The sequence below is a fragment of the Barbus barbus genome (genome assembly GCF_936440315.1).
Source record: "Barbus barbus genome assembly, chromosome: 4".
In the NCBI taxonomy this organism is placed as follows: domain Eukaryota; kingdom Metazoa; phylum Chordata; class Actinopteri; order Cypriniformes; family Cyprinidae; genus Barbus; species Barbus barbus.
Genome location: NC_136732.1, coordinates 8,142,751 through 8,168,563, shown reverse-complemented (window position 1 = coordinate 8,168,563; position 25,813 = coordinate 8,142,751). Strand labels below are relative to the sequence as shown.

General features: G+C 40.5%; 1 protein-coding gene across 1 annotated transcript in view; it reads right to left on the bottom strand.

Moving 5' to 3' along the window:
- Positions 1 to 2,751: 2,751 nt before the first annotated feature.
- Positions 2,752 to 25,813, bottom strand: part of LOC306867304 (protein kinase C alpha type-like) — a 207,216-nt gene continuing 184,154 nt past the window's right edge. Inside the window, exons 14-17 of the mRNA XM_079412907.1 lie at positions 17,276 to 17,356; positions 14,472 to 14,579; positions 13,635 to 13,775; positions 2,752 to 3,655 (exon numbers count right to left, since the gene is read on the bottom strand). Coding sequence (XP_079269033.1) covers positions 3,488 to 3,655; positions 13,635 to 13,775; positions 14,472 to 14,579; positions 17,276 to 17,356 — 498 coding nt within the window. The 3' untranslated portion in view covers positions 2,752 to 3,487. The remainder of the gene's footprint in view (positions 3,656 to 13,634; positions 13,776 to 14,471; positions 14,580 to 17,275; positions 17,357 to 25,813) is intronic.

The window sequence follows — 25,813 nt, the reverse complement described above, 5'->3', positions numbered from 1 at the left end:
TTTTGGGATCGAAAAAGCCCCTGTGCTGTACTTCTAACAAGAAATCGATAAAACTTTATTTAAGAAAGAATAATGGTCTCTTACAAAGATAACTGTTTAAGTGTTAACTGTCGCTTTCTTATCATTTGTGTCCTTCATTTATTTAGGTTGATTTGTTATATCCCCTATACTGTTTCTATGTTCAAAATAACATCATTATTTAATAATAAAAAAATAATAATAATTTATCGCTTTATCGACAGTTATTGAAATGCATATGCCACCTTTACAAAGACATTTAAAAAAAAGTTAATAAATGTCCTTTTGTTTTAAATGTATTACTTTGCCTCATCTTATCATTTGGCCCTGTTTCATTTTTTCAATGCGTATTCCTTAAAAGTACTAAAGTATTGGAACCCTAAGAAACAAGAATCATTAGGAGGCATCAGAACCAGAATCAGAGTTTAATTCTTTATGATTACCATCTTTGCTTGTCTAAAAGGGATACTTCATTCGGTTTCTTCATTTTGAAGAACTAAAACATGGACAATATCACTTTTGTCATACATTTATTTATACACATTATCCTTCACAAAGAACAGAGGGACAAAATTTTGTAAAGATGAGTGATTTAACTTTAACACTGTCCTGGAATCCATAATTTCATAATAATAATAAATATATATTTATAATTCCTGATAGAATCTCTAGTAAGACATGGCTGGGTGGAATGTTCATATACTTCAAATGTCCAGGGAACGCTTGAATGCCACCTCAACATGCAGAAAAACCACAATCAAACACGTGAACATTACATTCCCAAATTCTCTCAATGTGAGACACTTGTGTAAACCTGCATCCTGCAAGACAACCACTTAAAGGCTTTCTGAATCACTTCATAAGAGGACCGGCTCTATTTCCACTTGTTCATCATGTATCCATATACTTCTGAATGAAGGAAGAAATAAAAATGTGAAATATCTACTTGTTCTTCCATACACAGGGGCTTCAAACATCAGGTCTATTCAATTTCTAAAATACATACTGAAAAATGACAGATCAAAAAATGCGCTCATACTGATGAATCAGTGGTGAAATTCAACAATGTTGCACCTGATAACTACAGTATTTCCACCGAGGGCTTGGCACAAGACTAGAACCCAAACTGAGCAATTTAATGTGTAAATACAGCATTTCTGAGGTACTATATGCAGCTCATTCAGACAGAGTTGCTCAGCAGAGGTTGGAATCTATGCATTACGGAGTCTAAATCTTCATCCACAGACAGAAACTAAACAAGAACAAAAGCAACAACACAAAGGAAGAGAGCTGAGGTGGGACAGATATGGTACTCGGTGTGACAATCATTCCATGCTAGAGGACTCCGGATTCCTGGAATCATGCAACACGTTTTGCATGCGCCAATTTGCCCCACATGCACACAGCAGCTGCAGTACAAACACACGTACAGTATGTAGGAGCACAGAGTCAGTCTACATACACTTATATACTATCAGCATAGAAAACAGCAGATAAATACAAGAATTACATGTAACAAAGGTTTGCAGATACCAAAGCTATCTCAAATTAGCCAAACTAGTCTTTTTGTATCGTTTAAACATAGAAACCATCTAAGTTAGTAAAAGCACATTCAGTTCTTAGTATAAAATCTGTAGGATAATGTACGCCTTCTCTGTATTTACAAAAATCGTGGTATATATATATATATTGTACCTTTAGTGTAACAGTAAACATAGCGCTCTACGTAAAAGTACTCACAGAGCAGAAATGCAAGATGATTGTAAACTAAGACCTAAAAAGATAAAAATATCCGATATATACCAGAAAGCTCCCTTTGATAAGAACATGTAGTTTAACACGAAGAGTATTGATCACCAACGGACAGAAACACCACCAGAGACAGGGTTATATTAGAAGTTATACATAAACGACCTCCCAACATTTGACAAAAAAATCATGTTGGGCATTAGGGAGTCTTAAACTGTGATGATTTATATGAAAAGAAACTGTATTTGAAGACCATTAGGAGTTTTTGCATTGTGGCATAATTTTTATGACAGGTATGCACATTTATGTTTGAACTTTTTCTGCAATTCTTTGTTCTCAATGGTGATTTTCAGCATGTCAAATAATTACAGTAATAAGCAGCATAAACCACAAAGACTACCATGATTTATAAATACCTAATGTACATTGAATAGTACATCTTCATTTCACATTTTTCCACATTTAAGTAAGGGTAAATAAGTCTTCTGCTTAACAGTCATGGAAATGTCACAATGCAAAAATTAAAATAAAATAAAAAAGCTTAAAAACATGATTTCTTTTTCTTTAAGCAAAGAAGAATTTCTAGGGTGTAGTATGTCCTGGATATGGTTTCGACAGGTTTTTATCTCGTTACAAATTCGTTATATTGTAGCAGTGGTAGTTTTCTTTAGCATAATATGCAAGTGTTAAATCAAATACCACATCTATTTCTTTCAGAAGAGACTTGAAATGTTTACGCTTTATCAGGCCCAGGCAGAATCTGCAGACATTTTATGTGCTGATCATGACAGAAAATCTACAGGATGGATTTAAACATGGTAAAATATGTTAAATAAAACAGTATCATTCGATTATCTGAAGTATTTCATCAAAACAAACATGCAAGCGGATGAGTAGGACAGATCTAATTCTGTGGAAATCTGCAGGATTCTGCGGGTGCGTAGGCCTGCGCTTTACCAACGAGGAATCACAATTCATACATTTAGAGCGAGAGAAAGGGTTGTGTTTATGTTGAATATGTAGGAACCAGGCGAGCAGGCAGTGATGAGATTGAAAGTTGTCATGCTAAAACTTGGGGAGCGATAAGGGTTCAAGTTTCAGCCCAAGGGACACCACCAAGAGATCTAGTAGGAAATCAATATGCATATTTAGAGCTGGATATAAAAAACCTTTTGATGCAGTTATATTTTGGCACTCCTATAACAAGATTTTTTCTTTTAGATTTACAAATATATAATTGTAGAACATTAGAAATGGCAGTAGAGGATATAAGGAATAGGACACAAAAACCTGTTTCATGTCAGCATGCTTCACACACAAAGAATGTGAGGACTGGAAAAAGGGATCGTTCATTATCTCCACCTTCAAAAAAATATCTGTTTTGTAAAATATACTGGGTTTGCACATAACATCTATCTGCATACAGGTATTAGATGAACTGCCATTACTGTGAGGACATTATCACCGTGTTTCAAAAAGCCTAGAGAGATGCCTCTCTGTCTACTGCCTACCCAAGCAGCATCCTAACCGAGATGGAACCTCATAAAAGAATAATTATTTCCCTTCAGCCATCAAACCCCCTTCTCCAGCCCTCCTCAGTTCAGATATGTTCAGATAAAGGGTATTCAACTGTCTACAAAGATTTGGTAAGTTCATAAATAACATGGATGTGGTTGTTAGTTTGAGCTGGACGGGCGGTCTTCTTCTTCATCGGGCCGTCTCATACCACACTGTGAAGCGACGATGGGTGGATGAACTCTGGGTTTATGAAAGAGAATCCAGCGAATTCGCTCTGGTCGATGTTGGCGATGACCAGCTGGTCTGAAGGGGTCAGCATGGGCTGCGTGCGGGTGAAGAATTTGTCAAAGTTCTCCGCCGCTTTGCCACACTGTGAAAGGAAGGGGAGAAGAAAGACGGCCGGTTATTTTTAGACTCAATTGAAAAGCTGGCCGTGTGCCTGAGAGAAAATTCATTCACGTAGGACTTCCGCTTAGACGTCACGTAAGCTCATATGTCCAGTAAATGGAGGATTTTCAGAAAGATGATTGGAAGGGGAATATTCAGGGCTGTGTTAAAGGTCGAAACGATTGCAACCTGTGGGGGTCCTTTGAGGGGTGGTGCAAACAAACATGGGTGGGCACAGGTTAAGATGAATCAGGTTATACCCATAAAACACACATATACACAGAGTGAGGGAAGATCAGCGCAGAGGGTGGGTGGTTTTGATGCAAACACATGAAAAGACTCTTAAAATAACCCAGGCCTTTATCATGTGGATTCCCTTATTAGGCCAAGTTGAATAAATGCTGGCCCACACTAAAAGATTTTTAAAACCTTATCAGATTTTCAATATGTCAGCGACTACAAACATAATGATGAAAAACCATAGATTAAACAGGTTTGTTCCTATACTTTTTATTCCACACACTAACAGATGACATTCACAAGTAACCACGACTCTGAACAAGTCCCCCCAAATAATTAGAAATGGCCAATCTGTCCCCCCCAGTATTTGAAATTCTTGCATTGATCTGCTGCACTCCATTATGCAGCACTCTATATTTAGGATGACAAAAAGGTTTAAAAGTTACATTCTTAGCCTAGTCTGCCTCAGCGGTCTAACAGAGCTCGTCAATGTCAAAATGACAGAGATGGCCATTCAACTAAAAGTAGGCAGGGTTTACTGTTCATACTTCGGTACTTCGCCTACCTCAACCGTGACCTTTTCCACGTAATTGCGTATTACGTGATGTCACGAACGCGCATCACAGAACAGAGCAAGGCGAGCATTTGTGCTTATAAAACTTAAACTTTTTTATTTATTTTTGAAATGACCGATCGTTTCGCTAGATAACACCCTTATTCATCGTCTGGTATCGTTTAAAGCCCTTTGAAGCTGCACTGAAACTGTCATTTGGACCTTGAACCGTTTGGGTCCCAATGAAGTCCATTATATTGAGAAATGTTTTCATCAAAAACCTTAATTTCTTTTCGACTGAAGAAAGAAAGACATGGACATCTTGGATGACATGGGGGTGAGTAAATTATCAGCAAAAGTTTTTTTTAAAAGTGAACTAATCCTTTAAGTGTGGTTTTAGATCTGTAGACTGTCCCAAAACAGGAACTTAAATTGTTATAATAAGGGTGTTCGCACCGGGTAGTTATAGGAACTTTGTTACAAGAACTAGCCACCAGGGCGGTCCCGTGAGCACTACATTTTCACCTAGGGCCATTTTCCTGATTGCATTCGCAGCATCAGTAGGATCTCTGAAGTGACATAAGCTGGCCTACAGTGACGTTATTTAGCTGTGGCACTCAACAATGTCAGCAACTGGAGGATGGAGGACAGACAAGTGCCAGCATCAGTTCACCTACCGATGGTTTCCATGTTCATGGAATAAGTATATACACAGCTTTTTTGTATGGTATGCATTCGGCCAATCAACATACTTATGTCACTGGTAGTTCCTATTGTCCTGGTTTAGATCCTACTGTGAAGTTATTCCCCCCAAAAATCATTCCTATAACTAAAATCAGTCCCAGTTCCTGCAATGTGAACACGCCATGAAATCATCCCTTTGTTGTGAAAGCCCCTAATGTTGCATTTTCTACTTGCTTTATTTCGCTTTCAAGCATACCAAAAGGTGCCATGTTCATATATGACTTTACGAACTGAACAAAGGGAGAAAATGCTCCAGGTCCCAAAACAAACGCTTCAAACGGGCCAGGTATGAAAACACCCCAAGAGTGTGAGAGCAGGACTTAATCACCAAAACTGGTTGAATAAACTGGATGGCAGGTTTAAGAGATACTTCATTTTTTTCAATATGATCACTCCTGGCTTCTCCAGTTCATTGAAAACATCTTTTTCAGATGCATTAAAATGGTCTGCACAGCTTTCTGTTTCTGTTTGATGGACTTGCTCAGTGTTTAGGTGAGATTAGAGCCTGGTTGGCAGGCAGTTTTCAGAAACAGAATCAGAATGAGCTTTATTGCCAGGTATGTTTACACATACGAGGAATTTGTTTCGTGAGAGAAGCTTCCACAGTGCAAAAGAATGACAGTGACAGAACAAAAACACAGATAATAAAAGAATAAAAATAGGGCAAGTAATTAGGGAATAACAGTATACAAATTGACAATTGTATGTACAGGTATATTACAATAGACAGTTTTGTATGTACAGGTACTGTATATTATGTGCAATTTGAAATGCAGGCTAAGGCCGCATTTACACTGCATGGTTCAAGTGACCCAATTCCGATTTTTTCCTCCCAGATCGGATATGGTCCACGACCGTGTAAGCAGGAGAAAATCGCATGGATTCTGATATTCTCCAATCGGTTTCAGGCCTCTATCATATGTAGAAATAAATCAGATATGAATCGGATACGTACATTTGACCCTGCCATGTAAGCGGTCAGATTGGATATTCCACTGTAAATGTGACTCCTACGTCATTGAAATCTGAGCTTTTTTAAACATTTTGCGGTATAGACATACCTGTAACAAATGAATCACCTCTAGTTGAGTAGCAGAGTATTAATTTCATTCGTTTGTGTTAAATAAAAGACTATCTGATGCTGAAATGTGCTGCTGTTGTCAGTGATAGCGGCTCGTGCACAGACGAGTGCTTCAGTCCCCTTCGTTACATTGAAACCACAAAATAAAATGCACACAAACACGTCCCTGCCTTTGATATACAATCACTGATGAACGCATTTGGTTTTAATTACTAAAAAAAACACAGACTATGTGACATGCTTAACATTATCTACCACCTGAGTATTATTCCACTCACAAGCTTTCAGCAGAGCTGAAGATCATCACTGTCCTAAAGAATGTGTTCTTGGCTATATAATTATTTTGATGTATAGATGTAACTATTGCATTAAAAACGTTTCTATATGAATTCCATTTCAATAAATTAAACTCAATGTACTATTCAAATTGATTTGTGATGTCATATGCTATATTTGGCTTGTTTCACCAAGTGCAGTGTAAAATGCACACATTGGATACGGGTCACTTTTAAAAGAAATGTAAGCATGTCATCCAAAAAATATATATAGTCACAATATAGGATATAGGATATAGTCACAAAATCGGAATTGGTCATCAAGATTTGCAGAGTAAATGCAGCCTAAGTATGTGTATTAGATAAATAAGTATATAAATGTACAAATAGTGTGTGTTCCACAATTATTGTCAAGTGTTCATGAGATGGATTGCCTGAGGGAAGAATCTGTTCCTGTGCCTGGCAATTCTGGCGCTCAGAGCTCTGTAGCGTCGACCAGACTGTAACAGTTCAAAGAGGGAGTGTGCTGGATGTGAGGGGTCCAGAGTGATTTTGCCAGCCCTTTTGCTCATTCTGGATAAGTACAGTTCTTGGAGAGTAGGGAGGGTTGTACCAATGATTCGCTCAGCTGTTCGGACTACCCTCTGTAGTCTTCTGAGGTCAGATTTGGTAGCTGAGCTGAACCAGATAGTTATTGAAGTGCAGACCTCTGCTGGGCCTTTTTCAAAATGGAGTCAATGTGAGAGTCCCACTTCAGGTCCTGGGAGATGGTGGTGCCCAGGAATCTGAATGACTCCACTGTTGTTATGCTATTCATGATGGTGAGTGGGGGGAGAGCAGGGGGGTTTCTCCTGAAGTCCACAATCATCTCCACTGTTTTGAGTATGTTGAGCTCCCAGTTGTTAAGACTGCACCAGACAGCCAGCTCCTTAACCTCCTGTCTGTAAGCAGACTCGTCACCGTCCTGAATGAGGCCGATAAGTGTGGAGTCGTCTGCAAACTTCAGGAGCTTGACAGAGGGGTCTTTAGATGTGCAGTCGATGGTAGAATAGCAGTGGGGAGAGAACGCAGCCCTGAGGAGCTCCAGTGCTGATCGTACGGGTGCTGGATGAGAATTTCCCCAGCCTCACTAGCTGCTGCCTGTCTGTCAGGAAGCTGGTGATCCACTGACAGACGGAGGTGGGTACGGAGAGCTGAGTTAGTTTGTCTCATCGTCCACAGACCTGTTTGCTCTGTAGGCATACTGTAGGCACACTCAGGTGGGCCAGCACCAGTTTTTCAAATGACTTAACGACTACAGACGTTAGAGCCACAGGTCTGTAGTCATTTAGTCCTGTAATTTTGGATTTCTTTAGGATGGGGATGATCTTGGAGCGTTTGAAGCATGAAGGGACTTTTGCACAGTTCCAGTGATCTGTTGAAAATCTATGTGAAGATGGGGGCCAGCTGGTCAGCACAGGATTTCAGACAGACTGGTGTGACACAATCTGGGCCTGGTGCTTTTTTCCTTTTCTGCTTCCAGAAGACCTGGAGCATCGTCTTTGCTGATCTGAAGTGTAGGTGTGGGGGAGAGGGGGGTTTCTAGAGGTGTTAATGGTTGTGTGGAGAGGTGTTCAGAGCGGGTGTGGGGTGTTTTTCAAACATACAATAGAACTCATTCAGATCGTCTGCCAGTTGTTGATTCACCACAGTGCTGGGGGATGGTGTCTTATAGTTGGTGATCTCTTTCAGACCTTTCCAAACTGATGCTGAGTCGCTGGAAGTAAACTGAATCCTTAGTTTTTCAGAATAATTCCTCTTTGCCACTCTGATCTCCTTTTCCAGTGTGTATTTGGCCTGTTTATACAAGACTTTGTCCCCCTTTGCCTGATGGAGCTGTCTGAGTTTTGCAGTGAACCACGGTTTGTTGTTGTAAGTTAGATGAGTCCTGATAGGAATGCACATATCTTCACAGAAACTGATATAAGATGTTACAGTCTCTGTAAGCTCGCCCAGATCATTGGCATCAGCTTCAAAAACACTCCAATCAATAAGGTCGAAACAGGCTTTTAAATCCTGCTCTCCTTCATTAGTCCATCTTTTAACAGTCCCTAATACAGGTTTGGCTGATTTCAGTTTCTGCCTGTAGTTTGGTATAAGATGAACCAAACAGTGATCAGAGAGTCCTAAAAAGCTGCCCGTGGGACAGAGTGATATGCATCTTTTATTCCTGTGTAACAGTGATCCAATACCTTACTGTCTCTGGTTGGACATGTAACATGCTGTCTGTATTTTGGCAGTTCACGGGAGAGATTTGCTTCATTAAAGTCCCTGAGAATTATTAAAACAGAGTCTGGGTGTTGTTGTTCTGTCTCTGTGATCTGATCAGTGAGTTCCTGTAAAGCTGAGCTCACGTGTGCTTGCAGTGGAATGTAACCACTCACGAGCAAAAGTAGAAAGGCTTACAGTTAATGAAAAGCGCTTCTAGATCAGGACAGCACATCTTCTTTAACACTGTTACATCTGTACACCACCTTTCATTGATGTAAAAGAATGTCCTGCCACCATGTGATTTCCCCGTTGATTCTGCAACGTGGTCTGCTCTAAACAGCTGAAAGCCCGGCAGACTTAACGCGCTGTCCTGAATAGCGTCATTCAGCCAGGTTTCCGTGAAACACAGAGCAGCAAAGTTTGAAAAATCCTTATTTGTCCAGGAGAGCAGAAGGAGTTCGTCCATTTTGTTGGGTAGAGAGCAGAGATTCGCCAGATGGATACTAGGCTGTCCGAAATCCGCGCTGTCTGAGTTTCACGAGCGCGCGGCTCGCTTCCCCCGTCTGCGCGTCCTGAAGCGTTTGATCAGTTCCGCTGCTCTGCCAACTACAATGTCAAGTGAAACATCAGAATAGTCGGGAAATATTGGGTGGTGTGTACTGCCGAATGTCCAGCAGTTTGTCTCTGGTGAAACTGATTGCAGGGATATAACTAAAGATAGGACAAACTAACAAAAACATAAAAACAACTGTGGAGCACACCACGGAGGTTGCCGAGGCACCATCTTGATCTTGATCTTTATTGCCAGTTTTCTTCATCTTAATACTAATAAGACTTAAGTGTGTTGTCTTTAGGGCCTCTTCTGCTTCCAAGGAAATTTTAAGTAGGTTGGCCTCTATGAAGATAAGTGTTTCAGATCATGTCAAGAATTTGGGTGTTATAATGGGTTCAGCTTTAGTTTTAGATAAACAGGTTACTAGTGTGGTGAAGGCTGTGTTTTATCAACTCAGAATAATTTCTAAACTGAAATCAGTTCTCTATTTTAAAGACCTGGAGACTGTTATTCATGCTTTTGTATCATCACGCACTGATTACTTTAATTCTGTATATACATGTATTTCACTGGGTCAATTATCTCATCTTCAATTAGTACAAAATTCTGCTGCCAGACTTTTGACTCGCACAAAGAAGAGAGAGAACTACCCCAGTCTTGGTTTCTTTACACTGCTTGCCTGTAAAATTTAGAATTTAGGCATTTAGGCATTTCCTCAAAATATATTGTTGAACTTTTGATTCCTTATCAAATAAAAGGAACATGAGATCTTCGATGATTCTTCATGTTCCTGAAACAAGATAAAAATCAAAGGGTGATAGAGCTTTCTCAGTGGCTGCTCCTCGATTATGGAACCCTCTTCCAATGCATATTAAACCTTCCCCATCTGTGGATGCTTTTAAATCTAGATTCAAATCATACCTTTTTAGTGGAGCTTTTAAAATTGATTAGAGTAATCAGATTTTAATTTTTAATGTTTAATTTTGTTTGTGTGACTGTATGTCATGATGTTGGAAAGCACTTTGGTCAGAGGCAGTTGTTTTAAATGTGCTATAGAAATCAAATTTGTATTGTATTGTACTGTATAAACTCTCTGGGCTGGACTAGTGAGCTTCTTCTGAGGAACTTCTGAGGAAGCGCTCATCATCTCACGATTGCTCGTGAGTTACAACTCTTAAAGTCAACGTGAAATCAAATACTTTTTAATACACATTCCTGATCATATTGTGCATGTTTCATGTTTAAACAAGTGTTTGCATTGATATTCTGTAATCCACCTACTCTTAAGTGACTTGGCTCCCTATTGACTTATCACCAGAAAATTTGTAATTTCTCAAACCGTCCCCTCCATCCACCTATTTTTCACCCTCCTTGATCATTAGATCAAATTATTCTGTAAATCAAAATGCATGAGTAAGCTCGTTTTAGTAAGCTAAAACGGTGTGAACATAGTTAATTTTGACTTTATAGACAGGCTGATCTTGCATCGGTGTCCTACTTAGCTGTTCAAGGCTATAAGCAGTAGTGATGGGTCGTTCTTGAACGATTCGTTCATTTTGAACGAATCTTTAATGTGACTCGAGAAGAACGAGTCGTCTCGGGGAGTGATTCGTTCAGTCGCGCATGCGCATTGCACAGCATTCTCGGGTTTGAGTCGTTCGTTCATCACGTGACAGCCCCATACGCTTAACCAATGCAGCCTGAGCCGGAAAGAGAATTGATTAGTTCTTCTATATCGAGTCTCGGGTTTGAGTCGCTCGTTCATCACGTGACAGCCCCATACGCTTAACCAATGCAGCCTGAGCCGGAAAGAGAATTGATTAGTTCTTCTATATCGAGTCTCGGGTTTGAGTCGTTCGTTCTTTTGTCACGTGACGTGACAGTTTTGGACAGAGAAATTAGTTAATTTACAACCTTACTTACAAACGGGTGCATAGTCATTATTATTATTATTAGAATTAGTATTATTATTTACTCTTACAGTTATGTGATGCTTTTCTGGTCTCAAATTATTGCTTTTAATTTCTGTCACATGGTTCTTTTCCATAACACCATGTGGTAAAAAAAGATAATAACGAGTTGGTTAACCTCTTCTTGCAGTACACATATACCTGCACATTTAGTTTTGTTTTATTTAACTGGTTTGCACTCTATCTATTCTGCCATGTGCCTTATGCCACTTTATCTCTTTCTTTATTTTTCTACAAAAAATAATATTTTTTATTTTTTTTTTAGTCCTCATTTGTATAGTTGTATGTGCATATGTTTAAACTGTATTTATCTGTATTTGAACGTCTACTGTCAGTGTCTTAAATGTTAATTGTATGCACCAAGGGTCTGAGAGTAACGCAATTTCAGTTCTCTGTATGTATGTACTGTACATGTGAAAGAATTGACAATAAAGCAGACTTGACTTGTTATGCTTTGTTTTTATTTTTATTTGTTTAGTCTAATCTTCATAAAATACAATACCTTGTTGTCTTTTGAGTTAACCCTTTAGATTGGACTATAGTGTTACTTACTATACTTTTGTAACATATGACACTTTAGACATTAACACTCGGTACACACTCCTGAATAGTTTTTTATTGTTTATTTTTGTGCCAGAAAAAGCTATAGCAAAGAGGATAACTATTCCAAAATGAATTTAAACTATTTAAATAAAAAATACAAGAAAATTAAAATATACTAAAGCCACAGAGCCTTAAACTAAAACAAAATACTGCACAACAAGCTAGGCCTTTTTTAAATAAATAAAAAATAAATAAGCTTTAAAATAACACTGTGGCTATATTTTAGAACATGCTTTAAGGCATGTTTGCATTAAAAAAAATGAACAGACCATTTTTATTTCTAGGAAAATGCTTATTACACATATTTTGATAATTTTATGATAATTCTTAAATATGATCCAACATACAAAAAATACAGTTTTACTTTATGGTAGCCTATTTGATATGTACTGATCCGGCAAGTGGTCACGTGACAAAAGAACGAACGACTCAAACCCGAGACTCAATCGAAGAACTAATCAATTCTCTTTCCGGCTCAGGCTGCATTGGTTAAGCGTATGGGGCTGTCACGTGATGAACGAACGACTCAAACCCGAGACTCAATCAAAGAACTAATCAATTCTCTTTCCGGCTCAGGCTGCATTGGTTAAGCGTATGGGGCTGTCACGTGATGAACGAACGACTCAAACCCGAACACTTGTCAGATAAGAGGTGGTGCGCTAATCATAGATTAAAGACCCAGGTAAACAATTAAGTAATATTTTCTGTTTCTTATAGCATAGTTTTGTATTGTTTGTAGTGTGATAAACGTTTGCATAAGTAGTAGATGTGTTTGGAAAGTAACACATAACATTTGAATTATATTTTGCTAAAATGAACGAAATGAACGAAATGACTCGAAAAAAGATTCGTTCATTTTGCTGAACGAGACTCAAAGGTCCGAGTCGGTAAAATGATCCGAACTTCCCATCACTAATAAGCAGTCCACTGAGTTGTAACAGCATGGACTCTCAACCCCCTTTTATTCCATTAGGCAGTTCACCAAAGTTCACAATCCCTTCCTGTCAAGCACTGAAGTAGTGAATAAAAAAGAGAATAATTTACTCATCTCATTGATCAGAGAGATGGTGAGATGGTTCTTTTTAGCAGCTCTGTAACTTCTAACCAAAAAATGAGTTTCTTATCAGTGGTGAATTTCCTGTTCGACACAAGAAAAATTAACTGTGTAAAAGGTATAATTAAATTTGTACATATTTGGATAGACAGATAAAGATTTTTCTGAATGTTAGTTTGCTTATTTTGCAAAAAATATTGATTTTAAGAGCTATCGAAGTCAATGCCATTCTAACTAATCGCAGATCGAGTAGTATCAACTATAATACATTGCAAAGCTGTTTGCAAATGTTCATTGGAAAAATGGTTTTGGGAAACACAGAATCGTGGAACTATGATGCTTTAGTTTACAAAACCAGAGAGCTCTACACTAGGAAGTAACATAGCAGCAGCTAGTCATTGGTGTATGCACTAGCTTCAGCCATCTTAGTGTATAACATGCATTAGATGAGCAGGGATCGGTCATTTGAGGCTGAGAATATGACACATCAAACTACAGTATTATCAAAGAACAGGGGTTATGTAAGTAACTAAACAACATACAGTGTGGTCTACTGTGACCTGAAAGTGCGAGCTGTCATCAACACCAACAGCGCTGGCAAAGGTCACAGACGTACAGACACATCATACTCACACTCACCACTTTGGGTTTGAAAGGTGGCTGGATCTCTCTGTTGCCCAACCGTTCCCAGTCGATTCTGCGGAAGAAAGCCTGCTCCTTTATATCTCTCTCACCCTCTGGACCACTACCTAGACGCTTGGATGGATGCTTCGTCATCAGCTGTGTGAGTGGAGGAGGAGAGAGAGATTATTACACCTCAGATTTAATAATGAAGGAGCATCTGGCTAGGTAGGCTAAATCTGAAGCATAAAATATGTAAATAAATAATTCATTTTTCATTTTATAGAAACCACTAAAATACACTAGTGCAAAGTTTTTTCCAACTTGGCTGTGCTAAATTTGAACTGAAATCACTTAAGTGAAAGAAAACATTTTCCATTAACTAACATTAGAGTCGTATTAACACTCATTTGCATTCATTCATAATCATTAAGAAAAATTACACAGTGGCCAAAACATCTAATACACATACATATTACTTAAAGTTTAATGATATTTAAAACTATTTTAAATTATTAGTAATTATGGAGAGCCTTTATTATAAAGTGTCATCACTGCCTTTACTGACATTTATATCACCGCCATGAATCATATTAATTTTTTCTGTTTCGCCGAGGAACATAATCAGAATTGTGGAAAGACGAATGAAATGTTATTATCTTCTACTCAACTATTATAGAGGGTAATATTTCCATGACTTGATCTGACAGCAATATTAAAGTACGCCAGTTATTAATCTGAGCTGAAAAATTAATTCCAATACAGCCTCTGCATTATTCGTTTCTCATTCAGCGATCAACGGCATACAGAAACTAAGAGGAATAAAGGAGCTCCAGCTGATGTCTCGGGACTCACCCCTTTACAGATGGACACTGCCTCTTTAGACAGGGATTTGGGGTAGGACACGTTGTGCTCCATTATGGACTGAAACAGCTCATCCTCATCCTCGCCATCAAATGGAGGCTGTTAGAAACAGAGCAGATACTGGTTTATATTAAACATACATAGAATTTAATTATGTACAATGCCGTTCAGAAGTTTGGGATCAGTACGTGGGATCATAAGTCTCTTATGCTCATCAAGGTTGCATTTATTTGACCAAACATAGAGAATAAAACAGCAATATTGTGAAATATTATACATAATGGTTTTCTATTTTAATACATTTCAAAATATAATTTATTCCTATGATCAAAGCTGAATTTTCAGTATAATTACTCCAGTCTTCAGTGTCACATGATCCATTAGCAACCATTCTAATATGCAGATTTATTATCAATGCTGAAAGCAGTTTTGCTGCTTAATATTTTTTTTTTGGGGGGGGGGGGGGGGGGGTGTTATACTTCTTTTTAGGATTCTTTGAGGAATAAAAAGTTAAAAAGAACAGCATTTAATTAAAATAGTAAAAACTTACTTTGTTAGAAAAGATTTCTATTACTTTTCATCAATTTAACACATCCTTGCTGAATAAAATTATTAATTTCTTTAAAAGAAGAGAAAGAAAAAAATTACTGACCCCCAAAAAACTTCTATTTTGAATAAATGCTGTTTAACTTTTTCTTCATCAAAGATTAATTAAAAAAGTAACGCAAGTTACAAGTTGCCAAAAAATCTATTAAGCAGCACAACTGTTTCCAAAATTTATAATAAATCAGCATATTAGAATTATTATTATTTATTTTTTTAACAACAATATACAAACCGGAGTAACAACATGATATCACATATCAATTCAACTCCCCCCGCGGTATCTTTAAAATGGGATACCTAATGGATAGAAAAGTTAACAGAAAACCAAAGCCACAGGAATCATAAACATAAATTCCAGCAATCAAGAATGCGAAGGAAAATATTTAATAAAATAAAATACATTTCTGAAGTATCATGTGACACTGAATACTGTAGCAATGGCTGATGCATCACAGCAATAAATAAACATTTGTTGGGTAAAGACATGCCAACCACCTAATAAACAAGTACAAACTGTCTTGAAAGTTTTCAGCCCCCATCGTTTTGTTCTAAATGTGGTAATCCATTATCTTGAGTCAAGTCAAGTCACCTTTATTTATATAGCGCTTTTAACAATACAGATTGTGTCAAAGCAACTGCACAATATCAAAATAGGAAAATAGTGTGTCAATAATGTCAAGATTAAACACTCAATTTTCAGTTTAAGGCATTTCATTATTGAATTCAGTGATGTCACCATCCAGCTCAGTTCAGTTTAAATAGTGTCTTTGCAATCAGGTCGACGATATCGCTGGAAATGAAGTGTCCCCAACTAAGCAAGCCAGAGGCGACAGCGGCAAGGAACCAAAACTCCATCGGTGACAGAATGGAGAAAAAAACCTTGGGAGAAACCAGGCTCAGTCGGGGGGGCAGTTGAGATATAATAATTGCATCAATACTGTGCCTGTTTAATAAATAAATGCACTCTTTTTTCGAACACATGACCAGAGTCTAATATTGTCATGATTATACTATAAAGTCGCTGAGTAGATTCAACAGACCCATGTTTTTATAAACTTGAGGTAAAGAGTAAAACAAAGGGAAAGGCAAAGGCAAGTCTCTTTCTTTCCTTTTTTCACAGCTTTAGGACCCTAAATCTCAATCCGTCTTAAGTTCTCCAAAAGTACTGACAGCTTCCACCCCCTCATCCTGACAGAGCGGGTTATTAGCAGACACCCACTGTATACTCAAGACTTCAGAGTTTCTAAAAAGTAGCTATACACATTTCTGTCATGATTCCAGAGTCATTTTACACTTTTCTCTCTTTTTTTTTTTTAAACACTGTATCCTCAGAGCGGTGGGAAGATATATTACATAAGCAGGAATCATTCCAGGATGGGGGTGTCCAAGACAAAATCATCCAAAGGGAAACACATGAAGTGTATAACAAGATTCTTCTGTTGGGTAATTGGACCCGGGAGTCAGCGGGAGAAAGCTGAGATGTAAATGACGTAACCTTGGTAACAGCTCTGGCAGAAAGTATTGACGACACAGGAAGTGTGTTTCACACTGAAGCCTGGGCTGCACTCTGTATCAATGAACCTCACTCAAATCAACAGAGAATATTCCAAAATGCACAAATAAAGCAGTTTATTATGTCAATGCATGTGAATTAAATGTCTGTGAGTATTTGTGTATAAAACCAGTGCTGCAAGTACGAACACCTTCGCACCTTCTTTACCCTTGAAGGGTGCATATTGGCAGCTTAGAGTAGTAACGTGCCATTAAGGTAGTAATATGTACTGGTAGTACTATGAACCCTTTAGGGGTTAAGATGGTACAGAGGTCCCCCATTGAGGGTACTGCCCCAGTGACAAGGTACAATTTTTGCACATTTTCTTTTCTGACAGTGTGTCACAAATACTGCCCAAACTGTCTTGAACCCAGGAGATTAAAAAAAAAACATAATTGCAACATAAAAATGCATAAAACTTCCGTTAGAAGAACCAAAATCTCAATCCTCTCTGTGCACTGTTGCTCGGAGAAAGCATGTTTTGCTGCAAGTAATTTTCTGTGGCTTTCGCTGATCACAGCAGGGCTGCAATCACAGTTATTCAAAGCGGCTCTGAAAAGCCCTGGCGTCTGACTCATCTGAGTACTATAGAGAATACTAAATGATTCACAAGAACTTTCTGCACATGTCCACCTACCTGCCCAGCCAGCATCTCGTAGAGGAGCACACCGTACGCCCACCAGTCCACCGATTTCCCGTACGGCTGATAGGCGATTATCTGGGGGAAGAGGAAATCAACATGTGCATCATTTTCTGTCCAGTCATTCATTCAACTCTCATGGGAATCTCTATTCAATTTCCATTCATTTGTCAAGAGCACAATGCACATTTCATTACTGCTCAAGGGGGTGGTTGGCGCTCTGCTATTTTTAACCATTTGCTGTAATAATAGTTTTTTTCCCCTCACTAGTCCATTTACACCCACCTATTCAACACACACACACCAATGAGTGTGTATAATCACAGGGGTAGTTAATGTGAGCTTTGTTAAGCATAGAGAGTGTATGTTTCATGTCACATTTTGAACTTTCTTCCTCTTCGTGTGTGCTTAAGAAATGACTACGCACAGTTGTGCCGCTTTCCACAAAAAGGGCACAAATTGGTGCCCCGTTTCTTTCTTAAAAGCAATGAAGTCAAACATGCCGCATTCTTTCAAGAGAGAAGTATTAGCTATGTTACCTACTGTAAAATTAGTATAGCATGAAAAGTAGCTAACTTTAAAATATCTATACAATTTTGATCTAATTTTGATTTGACTATATCTAACAACCGAAATCCTAAAACAATGATTTTAAATGCATATATAAAATAAATACATATACTTAACTTATTTTAATTACCACAACTTACCAAACATAATATGACTGATATTTATGTTTTCTACATATTGATTTCCCTTGATTAAAAAAAGAAATATTTTAAAATAGAGACACAGAGGAAGTGAAATCACCTGGATCTTTTCTACAGCATAATAGGAAGACAAGAAAATATTCTTATTATATTATGCAGTGCATGTGTCAAGTACATCAGTTCAACCCTGTTACCAAAGTTATTATCAGAAAAATGGTGTAACGATATAATAGTATACAAACAACATTTTACAAAGGCTAAATGCTACTACAAATTTGCAGGTTAAATTTAGTTTGAAAATATGATCATAGTAAGTAAAGTAAAGTAAAGTCGTGACGTATTGTCAAGTATGGTGACCCATACTCGAAATTGGTGCTCTGCGTTTAACCCATCCAAGTGCACACACACAGCAGTGAGTAGTGAACAAATGCACACACACACACACACACACCGTGAACACACACCCGGAGCAGTGGGCAGCCATTTATGCTGCGGCGCCCGGGGAGCAGTTGGGGGTTCGGTGCCTTGCTCAAGGGCACCTCAGTCGTGGTATTGAGGGTGGAGAGAGCGCTGGACATTCACTCCCCTCACCTACAATGCTTTGGAGGAGCATTTGACTGACACTGGCTGTTTTAGAGAAGAACGGGAAGCTGTTGGGTCTCTGATCCACTGCACACAGGGTAAGGTCACAGTAAGCATGTTTTATGTGTCTAATGGCCGTCTGCTCATAGACAGAGAGCAGACTGTCTGACAGCATTCACATCAACAGCCTGACCTCAAACGTCCTGACACACAACACACACAAATAAACAGATGAACACATGATACACTCTTACTAACAAAACTAATGACTTCTGAGAAATGTTTTTGTTTTTCACATTGCTCATGATGGTATGTTTAATTTATGCTCTGTAATAACACTCTTATAAAATAATAATAATAATTAAATGAAAATAAAATAAAATGGCCTAGCATAATTCTTCCTGAGGTCTGTCTAAATACTCAACAAAAAAGAAAGTCTCGCCAAAAAACATGGTAAGTGAGTCAATATATCACTCCAATTAGAGAAAGTAGTGGATCTCGCTTCATGACTGACTACAGTAAAAGAGCCTTTTTCCTTTATGTGGGCAGGTATTTTTCTCTTTAGGTTTGTGCGCATAAGACCAGGATGTAATCTATCCTGTCCAATTCATGTAAAAGTCAGTTTATTCTAAAAAAGGGTGTTGTTTTATTATTGTTATGCAACACTGCTATGACAAAATGTCCTTTGTTCCAACATACTGAGTTGCGATTCTCATGCAAGTCAATTTCCCCTCTTTTACACATTATTTTCACGTCATCTCTCGACTTTCCACTGTCAATAAGATGGCAGAAATCATGCAGCTGAGTGTAGCTGTTGATTAAGTCTTCTTCCAGCACCTGTTTTCCAGAGCAAATTTAAACTATTGATCTATTCATGGGGTTACAATTGCTTTTAGAACCAGAAAGGTCAATATATCTGATCATGTCTTCATTAGCATTTGTCTAAAGACAGGATGAACATTAAAGATTGCCTCATTTCCTATGACAGTGTGAATCTGGAAGCCAACACAATGGCTTTTGGACTCCTTGAAGTATCCCATAAACACCATGGTACATTTTTTATATTCATCGACCACATGACATCGTATAAAAATACAAACTTCATTGTGTTTCTAAAAATAATATCCCATCTGCAGTAATATAAAGACAGCATACGGGGGCTGGTGTGTGATTGGCTGGGGACTGGAGGGTTTGAATAAAGTCGGGACAGATGAAGAGGTGGAAGGGCTACTTATGGATGAATAAATGATTTGTGTCAGCACACGGACGTGCTGGAGTTTCTAATGGAGAAGCTGAGATGGAGTCACTTTAACCTTCTTTAGATTCAGAATACACTCAAGGCTCTGAAGACACATTGGTGGGAGGGCAGCATTTTTAGCAGTGTGTGTGTGTGTGTGTGTGTTGTCTGCAACCCTTATAATTATTCAAAATTTCTATGATTGTACTTAGAGCTTTTCCTTAATGTGCGAGTTAAAGGGTGTAGTTCACATAACAGTATACATTTACAGTATAATCAGATTGATAGCTCAATTTGACAGAGAAGCTTCACGGTAACGCCTAAATCATTCAGATTGAGCACAGCACAAATAACATTTAAATCAGATTAATAAAGGTGGTGTAGATCCTAAACAATTTTAGTCACGTGAACACTTGAACACAGCTCAATCAGACTCGAAAATATTGAGTGCACATTCAAATTAGATTACGTGCACTCAGAAACACGTGCAAATTTACAAAAAATTAGCAAAAAAAGATTTTCTGATAAATATATATATATATATATATTTGTCACGAATCCGGTCTGTGGACTTCCGTCCGATTGCCATAAGTGGTCACCCTTTCATTATACCGACTCTCACACCACACAGACCACCATACATTTTCACATTACCTTGGACTGCATTTCCCATCATCCATTTTACTGATTGCACACAGCTGTAGCCAATCACACACACACTATATTACACCCACTCAAATCTTTCTCAAACTGCTGAGTATTGTTCAGCCTTTATCACTGGTATAGCTGATAGCTACTTTGCAGAGCATGTCTTAGTTTTCATAGTCATAGTCATAGTCTTGCCTTGCCTGTTTTTCCCGTGTTTTGATTCTAGCCTCTGTATCTTGGATTAATCTTTTGCCTTGCAGTTTCGGATTTTGTTTGCACCTCGCCTGGACTATGTACCTGGATTATCTCTCTTAGTTTTGCCCTGTTGGATTACGTTCGCCGTCGATTGACTCTCGCTTCTTTACCGGACTGCTCTGTGTCTTGTCTTCTACATCCCTGTTTACCATTGTCTGACCCATGCCTGATTGTGACCACGCCTGTTAATAAAAGCTCTACAGATGGATGCTTCCTCTGCTCCTTCCATAACAATATTTTTTAGACATAAAAAAAGGCAAAATGGCCAATTATGTTGGTAACTCCAGTGACATTGCATAGCTTTCTCTGTTTCTGAACAGTGACTGGGCACTGTACTGGAATTTAGTTTCAAATAGATGCACAAATGTAAACTAATTTGTGAATCAGGTTGCAACGTTTAGATGAATAGAACTTTCACAATCTGAAATCGATTGGTAGCATTCAGAATGAAGGAAATCAGTGTGTGTAAACATGAAAATTCTGTCGTTTAACTTTCACTCACTAGCCAATTTGGCTACTAATTTTTTAAGTTAACGGCCATTCATAACTTCTACTAGCCAAAAAAAAAAGAAAAAGAAATAAACCAACAGCTTGAGGCTCTCTACACTGGACGTGACAAAGCCACTGTTACAAATCATTTTGTGTCAGTACTAGGGGTGTGCGATATTGACAAAAAAGAAAAAAGAAAAGAAAAATATATCAGTATTTTCTGGTATTGTATCGATAAAGATAATTAGACAATATTTTGCCGAGTGTCTTATTGTGCTGATATCTTAAGGACTACTGTGGACATCTGACTCCTAAAGTTTTTGATATTCTTGAGTCAAACATTTAATCAGTTTAGGCTGTTACTAAACAAATTAAATCAGTATCAAGAAAATTCATCTTTACAGAAGTTGCATCTGAAGTGGCATTTAGATGTATTTACACATGTTAATGCAGCTCAGAGGGACATGGAATGCTTTAACCTGCAGGTACACATGCATAAATAATGTTTTGATATTTTAAACATGAAATGTTGAATACTGATATTTGAAATTATTTTAAAAATGAAAAAATACTTTAAATGTGAAATTAAAACTGCCAGCAGGTGGCAGCGAGTCACTGAGTCGTTGTGATTGAATCGAATCATTTAAACGGTCGATTGACTCAGGAACGAAACACCGTCATGTTGCTCAGAGATGCAAAACAGCGCTGTGGCTCTGTTTTGGAATGTTTTTTGTTGGCAAATAGAGCAAAAACAAACAATATGCTGTCTAAAACGTAAGTCTCTTGATATTAACTTATTGTTTATTGAACTGTTGTATAAAATCAATATCAAATTTGTAACCTGATTTTTTAAAGAAAAAAACAGCACTCTTCGTGTGATATACTGATTAACTATATGAATTTATATAAATATATACAATTTCTGCCCCCTTAAATTATGTGATTATTCTTAATGCATATTAATAGATTGAATCATGCAGTGAAAGAACACACTCTAAATGCGCACGCGCACTAAGTTAGTCCAACCAGACATAATCATGTCATGTATGCGTGCACTCTGTAGCTGTGTTTTGATTGGTTTTTGCAATATAACTTCATAATATCATGCTGTCTCATGAGTTCAGTATTTGCGCTAAACCTGTGCAGACTTGGCTTGCATGAACTTCCCCAAGACATTAATGAGTGAACATAACTTACGAAAAGTAACCGCCAGATTGGCTAGTGATTTGACAGCGTTACCTGCCACAGCTGATTTTTACCCGCATTTGGCGGGTGTTCATTTCAAACCCTGCTCACCATCAATATTATTTCATATCTAATATCTAAATAAATGCATGTAATTGGTTTTATATAAATCATGGCTGGCACTGAATGTTCCCTTCCAGGAACTTCGAGCTGCGTCGAAAACGCATACGGGAACGCCTTCAGCGTGACCAGGCTCTGAATATGATGTGTAATCAGTCAAACAAGGGCGAGGCGTCACGGGCGGGGTGACGTCACGACCAGGAAGCATATAAGCACGTGCGGCGGAGCCGGCTTCAGCTTTTTTGTCATTCAGCGAAGCGCTCTGTGTGTGTCAGTCTTATTTACTGTTGTTTGTCCTAGTTTTAAGTGGAAAGCATTCAGTATCATGCCAAAGCCAAGGGCAAGCTCAGGGGTGAAGCTTTCAGACCACGTTTTGAGTTGTGTGTGCATCCTTGCCCTCGCTATATCACGAGCGAGGACACACACGATTTGCGCGTGGTCTGCCTGGGTGCGGAGCACGCAAAATCGGTCTCCGCACCCGGAGGGCTCTCTTCGAGAAGGGAGCCTTTGCGAGCTCCCCACGCGGTGCCGGTCCCGCTGCTGCCGAGGCAGAGCGGCGGCTGCACTCGTGGGGCTCGCAGGCTGATCTGGCTGGCGAGTGTGAGACGGGCATGTCCCTATCTCCTCCCGTATCAGCCAGATCTGGCGCCCCGTCTCTCGGTGTGGAAGCTGTCTCTTCCCCCGAGACGAGGGCTCAATGCTTCGTCTCTCTTCCTCTGAGGAGGTTGATGTGACGAGCGTTCACGAGGTTTCGCCGCCTCTGTCACCCCAATATGATATAACTATGAGCTTTGTAAGCTGCAGTGTTTGCACAAGCATAAAATGAATAAAGCCGGCCCCGCTTGCCTTTAAATCAGAGAGAAAAAAAGGCAGCGAGGCGGCTGCGCTCGCGTGCACAAGCATAAAATGAATAAAGCCGGTCCCGCTTGCCTTTAAATAAGAGAGAAAAAAAGGCAGAGCGGCGGCTGCGCTCGCGGGGCTTGCAGAGAAAAAAAAAGAGAGAAAAAGGCTGATCTGGCTGGCGAGAGTCAGATGGGCATGTCCCTATATCCTCCCGCGCCTGATCTGGCGCCCCGTCTCTCGGTTCGGAAGCGGTCTCTTCTCTTCCCCCGAGACGAGGGCTTGACGCTGCGTCCTCCGAGGAGGTTGATGTGACGAGCGTTGACGAGGTTTCGCCGCCTCTCTCGCCCCAGAGAGCTACTTCTACACAGGAGCCTTCCGTTTTCCCCGATCTCCTCACCGAGGTGTCGAGATCGCGGGTGAAATCTTTTCGTCCCGGCCATTCGTTCCCGCGGGAACTGAAAGAGCGCGGGTATGCGGCGATGCCGCGGGTTGAACAGACGCTTGCGAGCTATCTGTCTCCCTCTACGGCATCGCCTTTGAAGGCTCCTGCTCTGCTTACAACATCTTTGGTGGGCAGAGGGTATGCGCTCTCTATAAACTCAGGTGGCTGCTGGGCGGGCGCAGCCTCCTCTGCATACCAGCTCCTCGCGCAAAAGGTCCTGACGGGCGAGCCCCAGGACCGCGGAGGGCGACCCCTACTGGGGTGGAGTGGCTTGCACCGCGGCACTCGGTGACCACTTCACCTCGGTGCTCTCCAGGGACTTGTCTGCTGACCCTGCCGCTGTTCCAGGGCACAGCTGGTCCCAGCGAGTATATTTCTCAGGTTTGTCCGCCCGGCAGCGCGGAGCCGAGAAACTCGCCTCAGCCGCCAGATTACGCGTCTCATCCCGGTGAAAAAAAAAAAAAAAAAACGCATCGAGACAGCGGTCTGGCCGCTTCTCTGAACCCAGAGGTCAGTCTCGAGAGACTGATTCCCTTAAGATCATTGGGCAGCGAGCTGCCGAATGTGTCTCTTTGGGTCCTGCCTTGCAGGGTCTGGTTCGTTCAGAGGTCCTGACGGGTGAGCCCCAGGACTACGGAGGACGACCCCTACTGGGGTGGAGCGGCTTACACCGCGGCACACGGTGACCGTCTCCCCTCGGTGCCCTCCAGGGACTTGTCTGCTGACCCTGCCGCTGTTCCAGGGCACAGCCGGTCCCAGCGAGTATATTTCTCAGGTTTGTCCGCCCGGCAGCGCGGAGCCGAGAAACTCGCCCCAGCAGCCAGGCCACGTGCCTCCTTCCGGTGCGCCGCTTCGAGACAGCGGTCTGGCTGCACCAGAGGTCAGTCTCGAGAGACTGATTCCCTTAGTAGAGCATTTGACAGCCTGGCAGCGGCTGCCGAATGTGTCTCCTTGGGTCCTGCAGACCGTAGCGAGAGGCTATCGTATTCAGTTCGGCGGGCCACCCCCGCCGTTCTGCGGGGTTGTTATGACTGCGGTCCGCCCCGGGCAGGCTCTGGTTTTGGAACAGGAAGTTGGTACTCTGCTGAGGAAGGAAGCCATCGAGTTGGTTCCTCCTCACGAGACCCAGTCCGGTTTCTACAGCCGGTACTTCATTGTTCCGAAGAAGGATGGAGGGCTGAGGCCCATACTGGATCTGCGTCTACTGAACCGCTCCGTCAGAAAGCTGAAGTTCAGGATGCTTACTATCAAGCAGGTCGTGACTCAAATCAGGTCCGAGGACTGGTTTGTCACGATAGATCTCAAAGACGCATATTTCCATGTTTCCATCCTTCCTTCTCACAGGAAGTTCCTGAGGTTCGCCTTTGGGGGGAAAGCGTACCAATATCGGGTTCTTCCCTTCGGCCTAGCACTTTCACCCCGCACTTTCACCAAGTGTGTGGATGCGGCACTGGCCCCGTTGCGGCTTCAGGGCATCCGCATACTCAATTATATCGACGATTGGTTGATCCTCGCTCAATCAGAGCGGTTGGCGGTTCGGCATCGAGATGTCGTTCTCGCCCACATGAAAGAACTGGGGTTGAGACTGAACGCCAAGAAAAGTGTGCTTTCTCCGGTTCTGAGAATCACTGATCTAGGCGTGGTGTGGGATTCGACCACGATGCAGGCACGATTGTTCCCTGCTCGGATCGAGTCGATCCTTACTACAGTCAGGAGAGTGCGAGAAGGCCAGTCACTCACTGTCAAGCAGTTTCAGAGACTGCTGGGGCTCATGGCAGCTGCGTCCAGCGTGATACCTTCTGGCCTGCTGTACATGAGACCCCTACAGTGGTGGCTCAAGACCAAGGGGGTCTCCCTGAGGGGAAACTCACTCCGCGCTGTCAAAGTGTCACGCCGTTGTGTCCGTGCCTTCGACATGTGGAGGAATCCTTGGTTCTTGTCCCAGGGCCCGGTGTTGGGAGCTCCTTGTCGCCGCGTCTCGCTAGCGACGGACGCTTCCCTCACCGGTTGGGGTGCGGTCATGA